We start from the raw sequence: 13109 nt of genomic DNA on the forward strand, positions 1-13109 counted from the left end.
TGTATTCTCCCTAAATAAACTCTTTAGCTAGCAGGAGAGCAAATTAAAGAAGAGGGCCATAACTATATATATTTCTTAATACATTCAAAAGATACATAAAAATCTTCTCCACTTAACCCAACTTGGCCCCCTGTTTTGGTGAGGTCACTTACATTTCTGTGGTTAACAAAGTTTCATATTTCTGACCAGTAACTCCAGCAAATAACAACCTGAATAAAGCTTCTCTTTCAAGTCTGAAAGTAGTTCAGCATACCAGGGCCCTCTCTGTTACTCTCGGAAACCCTGCTTAGCACTGCTTTTGAGGATCAGGGTAAGGAAATGTGTTGGACAGACTTCAGAGTAAGGAAGGAAGTTGAACATTCATACTGATTATGAATCCTGAAGGGCGGCTGGGTCTGTGAGTGTGTGGGTAGAGATGACCCAAGCCACTGCCCCTGAGGGCTAGCTGTCTAGAGCACAATGGTCCTTTAGGTTTCACATTTGGAAATATTCCTAGAAGTTCAGAAGCCAAACCTTTCTTCTTCAAAACTCATTAAACTATACAATGTTAGAGTTGGAGGGAATCTAAGACACTGATGATTTAACTCAACGTTATCGCTTTGTGTATGAGGTAACTGAGGTCTGCTCAAAATCACCCAGTAAGAGGGGGCAGACTTGAACCTAGAACCCAGATTTCCTGTTTCTCAGGTCAATAATGCTTCACTTTCTACAGTGACCATGTGTTTTGGAACTGAACATCTGGGCATTTAGACTAAGAAGACTATTTTAAGTCAGCATCATCCTGAAAAATCTGAAGCACATTAGCTATAAAAAAGCTTTTCCCATCAAGGCAAAAGGAGTTGGGTAGAGAACAAGAGAGCCAATGATTCCAGCCAAGGTTCTGTTCCCAGAATTCTGTTTCCTTGGAAAGCACACCTGTTCAGACCCTTCATGGGAACACCAGAGGCTCCCTGGCCCCAGTGGTGCCATGGTCTCAAGAGTCCAGAGGTCTTAGGGTGTGGAGAGGGGGTCTCTGGTGTCAAACAAAGGTTCATGGCTATTGCCATCAAGACAGGCCCTGTCCCACTAAGAAAGAATGACAATGATATCAACACAGAACAGTTAGCCTGAGAGGATGGGTTTTCCCCTAGATCTATCTGTTTACAGACACAACTGCTTTTGGTTCTTTGGATACTCAGAGACTTCTCTATTTGGGAGAGATATTTAGTTAGGGTCAATTAGACAAATCATCCACTCTAAAGAATTCCTTCTGTAATATCACTGAGGATGGCTCTCTAGTTTCTTGTTAAGTGCTACTTGTGGAGGATGCTCAACAGTCTCCAGGGCAGCTATTTCACTGAGGTGAAAATGCCAGTTAGTAGAAATCTGCTTCCATGATGTTGCTCAAACGATCTTGTAAGGGAAGATAAAAACGAAGTGTACGCCCCCTAGTGGATGAAAGGACTCTACCTTCACGCTGAAGAGACTTCCTCTTTGCAGTGTTAGCCAAGTACTTTAGGTTTTGGCACATGATTTCCCTTTTTTTTAACCTCTGCCTTGTTCCAAATACATTCCTCAAAGTTCAGTTTGTGTCACCCACTCCCCCCTACCCAACACAAACACCAGAAGCCTACCTGGTTTCCTAGAGACAATCGCTTTTAACCATTTTGGTTTTAATTCTCATGGTTACCTCCATATTGTTAAAAATATGCTTATAGGAGAGCCTTTCTTTAAATTCTATTTTGTTCCCAGAATTACTTCTGTTTCCATGAGTACAGTTTTTCTCTGTGCATGTGTGTTTTTTAAATCTTGTTTTCATCATTTTGCGGGTTTGTTAAACTATTCGGTAACTTGTGGCTGGCTGTGCATATTCAAGAATGAATTAGTAGAAAGGCTGCAGGGGATGCTGCAGATCAGGGCAAGGCTTTTCCACTGACAGGCTTCCGGTTAGGTAAGCAAACCTGAAAACTATCCGTGTATCTGGCTCTGCCGTGTGGGCAACATGCAAACTAGCTTATCTAGGTTCCTCAGAAGAAATTCTATTTCTTTAGAGAAGAGCCTTCAGTTTCTGACTGGTGGTAAGTCCCTGCCTGGCAGCTGCTGTGTCAGGCATGTATATGCTGAGTGGGGGCATCCTCAGTCTTATTCTCAGACTCTGCGCTCAGTCCCATCCATTGTCACTATTCTAAAGTCTCTGAATTTCCTGGGCTCTGCCAGGCAGTTCTGCCACCTCCTGAACCCGAGGCCCCTGCCTGCAATGCTGCTGCACTGTGATAGGCCTTTTTGTGAGTGGCGCCCCCGAACCTAGAAGATGGCGTTTACGTAGAACACCCCAGCCCTGCCTCTGCGGGTGATTGAAGGCTGGGGTTGCTTTGTTCTGTTTGGTCCATCTGCTTTCTGTCATCCAGAAGTGTGATGGAATCTTTTGGCTTTTGATGCCTCTCCCACTTCCTTTACCATTATGGGACTGTCCTTTTTTTATTCTTTCAGTGTCCTTTTAATGGGGTCCCAGGAGGAAGAAGAGATGAAGGGGTGGCGAGCTGTATCTGTCAACCTGAACCTGAAGCAAGGAGATCACACTGTGAATGGGGATGTTATTCTGCCTCCTTATGCCTGGCATAGTTAAAGATGACTCACATATCAATTTAAAAAACAGCAGTAACTCTAGGTGGAGGCTCAATTGGACAGTTTTGTTGTCTTCATGATCAAATTAACTGGAAATCTGAAATAGTCCCACTTATTTTATGTCAAGTAAATAGCAACTTAGGTGAAAAATACATAAACGTAAGGACTTTTAAACTACATTCATTTAAAAAATATCCTAAGCAGTTGCTTTTCATGAAAGCATTAGGAAGGTAAATTTTGAAACAATGAAATTTCCAATTTCAGCTTATTACCTCCGCTCAGCGGTATAACACCTTAATGGGAATCTGCTAAAGACCCGCTGGCCTATGCAAAGTGAAAAATGACTTTCCCACTATGTGCTCAGTGACAATGATTGTATGCCATATTATCTCTCTATTTGTGGGCCTGCTGGGCACATATAGCATGAATTTTAGTGTTCTGAACCTTATAGAGAATTACTGAGGTATCCCCTTCTAAATATTCCAGCAATGCAAAATTATTTCTACCTCCAATATTTTATTTTATATCCAGAAATGTTATATATATATATATATATATATATATATATACACACACACACATATAATAACAAGTGTTCAATGCGGGTCTTCAAACTAATCTAGGCTATAAAAGTTTTGTTTTCTCAGAGCACTTGGACTAAGTATATATTCAGCTAGTACTTATTGAGGGTCTAATATGTACCTGCTACTTCTGCAGAAAGCTAGTGAGTCCTATGTTGGTCTCCCTCTTGGCTAAGGAGAAAATTCATGCTTAGAGAGAGAGGAGAGGTCCTGTTTAAGACAGACAACAACAGATGGCAGAGAGGCCAGGATTCAAAACCAATTCTTTGATTCCAGAGTCAGTTTTCTTCCATGACTGCAAGGAACACAATATTTTTCGTAGCGCATGATTCACTTGTTAAATATGAGGCAAAATGTTTTTTATCAGTTAAAACAATGGAGCATCGCTAAGAATACCATTTTTTTAAAGATTTTATTTATTTATTTGAGAGAGAGAGAGATCACGAGAAGGGGGGAGGGGAAGAGGGAGAAGCAGACTCCCCACTGAGCAGGGAGCCCAATGCAGGACTCGATCCTAGGACCCTGGAATCATGACCTGAGCCGAAGGCAGATGCTTAACTGACTGAGCCACCCTGGCGCCCAACCATTTCTGATTTTAGAAAAGGAGTCATCTTTGCATTATAAAGTCAGGGGAAGGCCTTTGCATTTTTGGTCTCATCTCAGCGGAGAATTAGAATTAGTGATTGTGGTTATCACAGATATCATTGCACTCGAGTGGAAAACAGTGCAAAAGGCTAAAAAAATATTTATTGGCAACCTGCTAATAAGCTTTTGTGAGTAAGAAGAAAGAAAAGATTTGGAAATAGCTTTAGAAGAAAATGCTCTTATTTAGACTAGCTGGAGGAAATCTGCTCTGTGTTAATGACCAATATGTGGACTGACAGTCATTCTGTGCTCTGGGGTAGTCTTCATAAGGAACAAGGAAGGTCAAGTAGAGACCAATGGGCAGCTCAGTCCCCATACCCTCACCTCTATCACAAATACCTCAGCTACCTAGCATGTACATGGATCTCCAGATCTACTCCAAATGGTGGGTTATTAGCTCTGTTTAATGATTTCTAGGCTTAGAGTCAGTTCTAGTTCTTTATCATTTTGAAATGGAAGTCCCAGGAAGTTCTTCATTGTGTCTAACTTATCCTGAATGTGGTTTATGAATGGTGTGACTAGGGCTCTCCAGCTCAATAAAGCCTTTTCACGCTGCATTGTTGTACAGAAGAATTTAATTTGATTTCAAATCCAAACTGTGCTTTCTAGGTAGGTGTCCTTGGGAAAATTACTTATCTTCTCCAAGAATCAAGATTCAGAAAAAAGGATGCTTATTTTATTGACTATTTTGAAATGAAATTATAGAAGATAGATGGATAAGGAGAGAGAGAGAGAATGAGAACACACCAGGTACCTAATAAGCACTTGATAAATGTTAGTTTCTTTTCTCTTCCCTTGAAGGAATATCCATGAATTTGAACTATTTTTATTCCAACAAGTTGCACATTTTGAATGTAATCTCTTTAATGACGAGCTCCCTTCTTCAAATCATAGAATCCTAACCCTGTCAATGTTTTCCTAATAGAATGCTGTCCCAGCTCTTTGTTAACTCTGGACGTCCTTTCCTTTGCCCATTCCACATGTCTGATATAACAGGCAGAATTCAAAACTGATCACGGTCCTTTGGAGAATGTGACCAGCAAGTTTTGTGGAATAGTTTTTCTAAACTATGGCACTTTCCAGAAAGAGGAAATCGGTAGGGGTGGTATGGAGGGTGCAATCACAAGGCCACACACACCTGCACTGCAGGTGCTGACTGATGAACATTCTCAAGTGCAACTGCAGAATGTTCCCAGGCTGGGGAGACTATTTCCTCTTGTGTTTACATAGTGTCTTTGTCTTAAACTTTCTGAGAGACATATACCTATATTCTTCCCTTTGGAGCTGAGGATAAGCCGCTATGTAGAAAAGGCTTACACTATTCTTTAATGTGTTTAATGAGCATTTAAGTATAATCTTGGTAATTAAAATACATATATGTGTGTGTGTGTATATATATATATATATAAACTCAGCAATGAAGCAAACTCAATGATTTGAATTGCTTCCACAAATGATTATTACCTGTGTATATAGGAATATGCCTCTCCAAAGTACAGTGATGACACCGATCCCTGACTGTTTTAACGAATCCTTATTTAATATAAATGCAAAACTCTCCTGCCTGATAAATTAAGTATATGTTATGTATAACAACAGCAATGAACATTATACTGTACTATAGCAAACACATATAATGCCAGTACTATTATAAAAAATAATATATATAACTTTCATTCTTGAGAAAAACTCTCTAAGGAAATACGACGTATGTACATTTTACAGATGAGGAAATTGAGGCATATAAAAACAAACAAACAAACAAAAATATACAAAAAAACAAGCAACTTGCTCTCACACAGCCAGTAAGTTCCTGAGTCCAGATTTAAACTCAGGGAGTCTGGCTACGATCCAGAATCTAGACCAACTTAAATATTACTACAGAACCAAATTCTGTGACTTACCGATTGAGAACTTCTTATGCCTTTTTTGTTTTTTTATGGACTAGAACAAATGTTACAAAGAAGATACTGTCCTGTTGAGAAAAAAGCTACTTAATTCTCCAGAGCTATTTAGCTATTATTCATATTTAGCCTACCATTCCTATCTCTCTGCTTTTGCTTGTTTACTAGAGGAACCAAAGGGGTTTGATGTTCTTTACCATCATGGACAGAAGAGGAGGGAGCTGTCCTTTTAGGGGGGAGTGTAGTGCCCACGGAGAGGCCACATTCTTTTTGCTCACTTTCCTATGGGTCTGGGGACATGCAAGGGGTTTCCTTAGCTGAGGGCAAGAAAGGGCACTCCATGAAAAGTATTTATAATATTTATGCTCTTCCATGAAGTAAAGACTAACATCTCTCTCCAGGGTGGATCTCCATTAAGCCATGGAGTTTGTTGCTTTGCCCTGTTGCTACCCAGGATGGAAAAGAACCATGGGGAGAGAAGACAAGAAGGTCAGCCGGGGAGAAAAGAGGTAAGGACCGTCCCTGGTAAGCTCTACCGGACGGGGAGGAAAGATGGCTGCCACTTGGCTGGCAAGCCTCAGGTTTGAAGCTGCTGAGGACAGATGAGAAACGGGGACTCCGGGCATGGGAGGGATTGCTATGGTTCAGGTAGTGGTGAGTATGTGGGAGGGTACAGTGTGCTATTGCTAGGTGTTCTGTGGAAGAGACAGCTGGGTCTCCCGGGGGATCACTTGGCTGGAGGAGCTGTGGGAGTCTCGCAACATTGGTGCATGTTTGGTTATCCACCCATTCAGGCTACATCACCAGAGATAACCAAGAGAAAGGGGACAGCCACAGTAGAATGGTGAGGAAGTGCCAATTCCTGTTTCCTTTTTTTTTTTTTTTTGCCCCAATACTACCAGAGGAGAAATCTAAGAGAAAGGACCATCTAGAGGGCTGATATCAGAGACAGAGCAGACCATACCCCTGTCAACTCCAGAACACTCTGGTGGAATCCAAGTCCTAATTATGTTAGAAGGAGGGACAGAGGTCTGAATAAAATATAAAATTTTAAAATAGAAAGGACTAATAAATAATAAAGTTAGAGATTTAAATTGAAATGCCATTAAGGAAGCCTACACATCATTGAGAAATAGGGTTGAAACAAAATTGGTAACAGATATTGGAGAAGTAAAATGATTTAATTTTTATACATTAATCAATTAAATGTTCTCAATTCAACCAGCTATAATTATAAAACAAGTGGAGGGAAATATTAACCCCTTCCTCCCAACCCCTCCAGCTTTTATCTGATTGGGGAATTCAGAAATACAAAATACTAAGTCCTCTACATGTAAGCCTGCCCAGCCTACATCTCTATTCTTCTTTTTTTTTTTAAGATTTATTTATTTTAGACAGAACAAGCAAGAGAGAGTGTGAGCAGGGGTAGGGACAGAGGGAGAGGGAGAGAGAGAATCTCCAAAAGACTCCCCGCTGAGCGCAGAGCCTGACACTGGGCTGGATCTCACAACCCAGAGACCATGACCTGAACCAAAATTAAGAGTTGGACCCGTGACCTATTGAGCCACCCAGGCACCCCCAACATCTCCATTCTTATCTCCTGCCCCACTGCTTCACACACCCTAGGCCAATCTCTGAGTCACCTAATGGCCTTATGCCACCTCATGCCTGCTCATGTGTTCATGTTTTTGCACATGCCCTTTCTTCCACTCAGAGTACCCTTCCTTCCAGTGTCTGCCAGGCAAATATCCATAGGTGCTTCAGTTCTCAGCTTGACAGTTATGTCTTCTCTGAAACCATCCTGACTTGCTTTCCCCTCCTTCTTTGATGCCCATTTTCAGCCAGGTGTCCTTCCAGGATCTTCCATTAATCCCTTACATGCATCTCCTTTGTGATGCTTACACCGGATGCAAATATGTGTCTGTATTTCTTTTTTTTTTAAATTTTTTTATTTCTGCCACTCCCAATAGACAATGAGCCCTCTGAAGGTAAAGAATAGATCTCATTTGACTTGTTAAATGAAGTGCTAGCACATACTTGGCATATAACATAAGCTTTATAGATTATTTGTTAAGAGAAGGAAGGAAGAAAGGAAAAAAGGGAAGGAAGGAAGGAAGGAAATTTTTGTATGCCCTAGTGATAAGGCTCCAGTTTAGTGTAAGAGAAGGCTCCATATTATTCTCATCTTACCCTTCCAGGGAGATGGCCCGTTGGAGGGTGACTGAAGGCTGGCGGGTTGCGGTGCTGTGTTGAGAATGACTGCAACAAAAGAAAGAAAAAACAAACACAGGTCATTTATTTAAAACGTCTTTGCACATTGTAATCAGTCCTATTGTCAAGAAAAGAACCAATCTTGAAAGAAATACAGTGGAGCTGAAATGTTCTTTGGTGATAAGTAGAATCATCCACCAAAATCTGGTACTCTACCAGATAAGGGGGTAATATTTCCTTATAATTTGATTTCAGCATGTATTATTCAAAAGTAACCTTGAAATGACAGAAAGACATGAAAAGAAACAAAAATATTTGGAAGAGGTAATTTTCATAATTTCATTATGATGCAGTGTATTACTTTTAAAATGAAGAACATTTTTATAACACAATTTTAAACAGTGGATTTGAAAATTGGAGAAGTATTTAATTAGTATAAGCTTTCATATTAGTTCACACTTGCAACACTCACTTGTAAAATTAATAACAATTCAGCTGTTGGATGAACACAAAAACTTGAAAAATGAGACCTCTGGTTGCATGCCAACCTTAGAATTTAATGTAAATCCATATTTTGTTTGGTTGCATGGTAATAAGACTGATTTTATAGATAAGCAGTTGCAATAAAAGTTATAATGTTTATCGTTCATTTTGCACCATATTGCCTGAATCCCTTTTCTACATTGATTTGTTTACTTCTCTCAATCCTATGAGGTACACCCTGTCCCATTAACAGGTGAAGGAACTAAGGTATGGCGAGGTTTAGAAACGTGTCCCAAGTCATGTGGTAAATACTTGTGCTTGAGATAGCATCTAAACTGTCTGATTCTAGAGCCATTATTCTTAACCATCATGTAATATCATCTCCCAAATGGTGACAATTTTTCAGATTTGTAAGAACGTGTTTTGCAATCTCAGAATACCCTTCAGTTAGAGATAGAGGTTCATCTGAGATATGTACAATAACAATCCAGCAGCAAAAAGTAATGCTTTGTAGATTTCCCATGTGTTAAAATGTATGATAAAATGTGTTTCAGTGTGTAATTTTAGTTTGTAGTGTTGATATAATATCTTAGTTGTAATATTAGTTATAAACACACACACACACAGGTTATGAAGGTGTATATACACAAATATATGAATAAAGAGAAACCCGAGTCAGATGTTTGCAGAACATTAGACACCTTCACACAACTCCACAACTTCTCAGCACATACTTCTGAAAACACTGACATTGTCACAGAGAGCCAAGCTGTAGGCTCCAGATTTTCATCCAGAAATTCAGTCATTATGGGTGGTAAGTGGTATCTCTCTGTGAATAGCATTTAGTTGTGACATGGATGACATTTATCTGAGGTTGAGGGAGAATTTGGGCATTGTAGCTAAAAACTAGAGAATGTTGCTGAAATTAAGGATTGTGCCCTATGTTTCCTGGCATCCTTTATAGTGTCGAGCGTGATATATGTTCCCTGAACGTTTTGACTGGCAGTTGAAAAACAGCCTAGCATTCAGGAGCTGGACCAGGTAGCCAGATGCTTGAGTTAAAATCCCAGCTCCACCAAATGGACCAATGTGACCTTGCTCAAGTGATCTACATCTCTCTGTGTGTCAGTTTCTCACCTGTGAAATCAGGATAGTAATAGTACTTTCCTCCTGGGATTGTTATAAGGATTCAGTGAATACAATGTTTAAAACAGTGTCTGTTACATGGTAAAAGCTACATAAGTATTTGTTAAATAAACCAATATGATTTAGCAGAATGTGTATTTTAACATAGCACTAAATAAGAATAATTACTTAGATCATTTCTTTTAGTTATATAGTCAGTGCCACAAGGTGTGTATTTGTGAGTATAAATAAATTTGGTGATCAGTATCAAATTAAAATATATTTTCTATTGTAAAAACATTATAAATTAATGAAAATCAAAATAAGAGAAAGTTAAAAAAATCACATATAATTCCATTACCTTGTCTCAGATGTTACAGAATTATCTAATTTAATTATTGCAGCTGTCCTGTAGGTATGTATGAGTAGCCACATTTTATATATAAAAAAACAAAACACACAAAATTTAAACTACTTATCAGAAATCAATAGCTTGCAAATATGGAGCCAGAATTCAAACTAAAGCCTATCTTGTTGCCAAGTGTGTGTACTTTCCATGCTATGTTATTGACTCTCTATATGTCCACATGTGCTTCATATAGTTTTATATATACACAGACCATATATAGCTTTATATCCTGCATTTGCTTATTATATTATAATTTAAGTATTTCTTATAGGGTCTCCATAATTATTATTTTCATGTTATATAATGTTATTTCCTCTGAAGATATATTTAACTATTCTTTTATGGTTAAATATTTGGGTTATTTCTACTGTTTTAATATTATAAACAATGCTGCATGAATATATTGATATCAGTTACCTTTTCTTATTTGACAATTTCCTTTGACTATATTCCCCAATGGAAACATTCACTAGGTTCTTGATTTATGTTATTAATTACTTTTCAAAAGCTTTGTATCATTTTATTGCCTCCAATATATATATTATAATATATATTCCATTTAATATCTTTTAAATAATATAAAATATATATATGCCAGTTTCACCACAATCTTATAGTCACTAACATTATAATTTAAAAAATTGATAATATGTACAAAATGATACTTCAGATTTATGAGTATTTCTTATTTTTACTAAAATGACCATTTTTTTTCTATATGCTTGTTAATTGTGTTTCTTTTGTTTAAACTGTTTAATCCTTTCCTTTGCCATATATATTACACTGGTTTAGAAAGTACCAACAGTCCTTTTTGGGTAAAGATCAATGATGCCTGCTAACCAAGATGAATGAGTAACTGGAATTCCTGATAGCTTCCTCACCATTAGCCTAGCCCATATAATTAAAACAAAGAAATATTCAGTAATCTCTCTTTACTTATCACTACCTTAAACTAATTACTTTATTATTCTACCCTAAATTATTCCAGTAACGTCCCTCTTAAAGTTTTAGTGACACTTAAATTAAATGTGGAAGATACCTTGAAGTGCTCACAGAATTTGACTCCTTGTATATTACACATGCAAAGTCAGCCAGTTTCTCCGAATGTGTAAATTTTGAACAAACAGAGCCTTTTACAACATGTAATTACCCTTTTACTTTACTAAGACAAATACAGTGAATTATTTGATAAGTCAAGACCTACAGACACAAGGGAATTTTTGTTTTTCCCTGATAGCAATGTGTAAGCAGGACTTGAATGGGGAACACGTGCAGTAGGTATTAGGAGCTACCAGATGGTGATAATAACTGGTGTTTTTTAAAAACACCAAACATCTTCCCCCTGGAACCAAGCCGGTTCCGTGCATTCCGTATTACTGACTGCGTAGACAGTGTGTTGTTAGTTCTACCATGACTGACAAATTACAAGGAACCTGTGCCTGGCCCTTTCAGCTCCTCAGGCAGAGGAGAGCCAGATGGAATTCTGAGAACCACAGGAAGCAGCATGGGAGGAAGGCACAGCTAAAACTTTAAGCTTTTAACATTGGAGAGCTAAGTGTTCAGAATATCTTTGTCTTAAAAAAAACCCAGTCTTATCAACAAATGGCCATCATTCTCCTTCTATCATTTTTCTAGACACTGTTAGAGTCTATTCTGTGAAGCAGTATATGATATGCCTCCCTCACCACCCCAGTGCAGTTGACATGCTGTTCGGTACACCATCCCATCTTTTCCACACATCCCAAATAGCACCAGGACTGAGAATCACCACCATTTATTTACACACCTATTTTTTTCCCTGCTAAGTCATGCATGTTTTCAGAGCAAGGAGTGAGGCTTATCCATGTGCACATTCTCAGCTCAGCGCTCATCCACAGAACATGCTTTATAAATGCCTTTCTGAATGATGAAGACCATGGGCTGAGTTCCATCTATCTGTAAGGTCCCATGCCCTGTCTCTTTCAAACTTTGTAACAACATTGAGAGCTAGTCATTATGCTCACTTTTGAAGGAAATTAAAGACCAAGGTCTCGCAGCTAGTAGGTAGCAAGAGTAGAACCCATGTTTGCTGGCTTTAAAGTACTTGTTCCTCTGAGACAAATCATGTTGCCTTATAGAAAGGTGAAAGCAAAGCTCTGTGATTAGTTCAGAGAGAGGATACCACACATTTTGTTAGGAAATGCTGAATCTCACTGACTGTTTTGTTTTGCACAAAATAGCACCCATTATTTTCACCTTATCTGTCCAACTTGCATGTCAGTAGCTTTTGAAGATCATTTTTTTAATGAAGATAATTTATAATTTTTTTTTAGATTTATTTATTTATTTGAGAGAGCGAGAATGAGAGAGAGTACATGAGAGGGGGGAGGGTCAGAGGGAGAAGCAGGCTCCTCGCTGAGCAGGGAGCCCGATGCGGGACTCGATCCCGGGACTCCAGGATCATGACCTGAGCCGAAGGCAGTTGCTTAACCAACTGAGCCACCCAGGCGCCCCTTATGAAGATAATTTAAAAGAGGATGGGTATTAAAGAGGGCACGTATTGCATGGAGCACTGGGTGTTATACACAAACAATGAATCATGGAACACTACATCAAAAACTAATGATGTAATGTATGGTGATTAACATAACAATAAAAATTAAAAAAAAAAAGAGGGACTTCTCTGTCCTATCCACACCACCTTATTAATGAGCCCTGAACATCTATAAGCATTTGAGTGACAGTGAACGGTGGGTGAGTAGGATGAGAAGGCTCAGCAGCATGTCACAGCACTGACAATGGGGATGAAGTCCTGTCATGTGGTAGAAACCTATGGTGCCACTCTGCACTTAGGCAGCTTGGCTGAAGTGGCAAATCAGGCAACTGTGGAGATAAATCTTACCAAGACTTTTTAAGATTTAGAGAGAGGTAACAGCCTTATTGCCTTTCTAAAAATCATGCCATCATTGAATAAAACTGAGCCAGAGAACAGTAGAATCTCTTTTCCAGGAACTCTCTGATTTTCCAAGTAAAAGACTCTGGTTATTGCCTAAGAAAATGACATTTGAATGGTGCTGAAAGACGCAATCCCACTGCTGTGTGAAATTAAAATTTTGTTGAGCATCTGAATTGAAACTGTTTCATTACATATGCAACACAAAGGACCTA

At 38.8% G+C, this 13109-nt stretch overlaps 1 protein-coding gene across 10 annotated transcripts in view; it reads right to left on the minus strand.

Annotated features, from left to right (window-relative positions):
* DLG2 (discs large MAGUK scaffold protein 2) overlaps nt 1-13109 on the minus strand; it is a 1451407-nt gene that overhangs the window by 382782 nt on the left and 1055516 nt on the right. For all 10 annotated transcript variants that reach the window (XM_021686447.2, XM_021686448.1, XM_021686449.1 and 7 more), the window contains one exon: nt 7925-7993. In XM_021686447.2, the coding sequence (XP_021542122.1) occupies nt 7925-7993 (69 nt within the window). The remainder of the gene's footprint in view (nt 1-7924; nt 7994-13109) is intronic.

Source organism: Neomonachus schauinslandi, chromosome 11 (genome assembly GCF_002201575.2).
Source record: "Neomonachus schauinslandi chromosome 11, ASM220157v2, whole genome shotgun sequence".
In the NCBI taxonomy this organism is placed as follows: domain Eukaryota; kingdom Metazoa; phylum Chordata; class Mammalia; order Carnivora; family Phocidae; genus Neomonachus; species Neomonachus schauinslandi.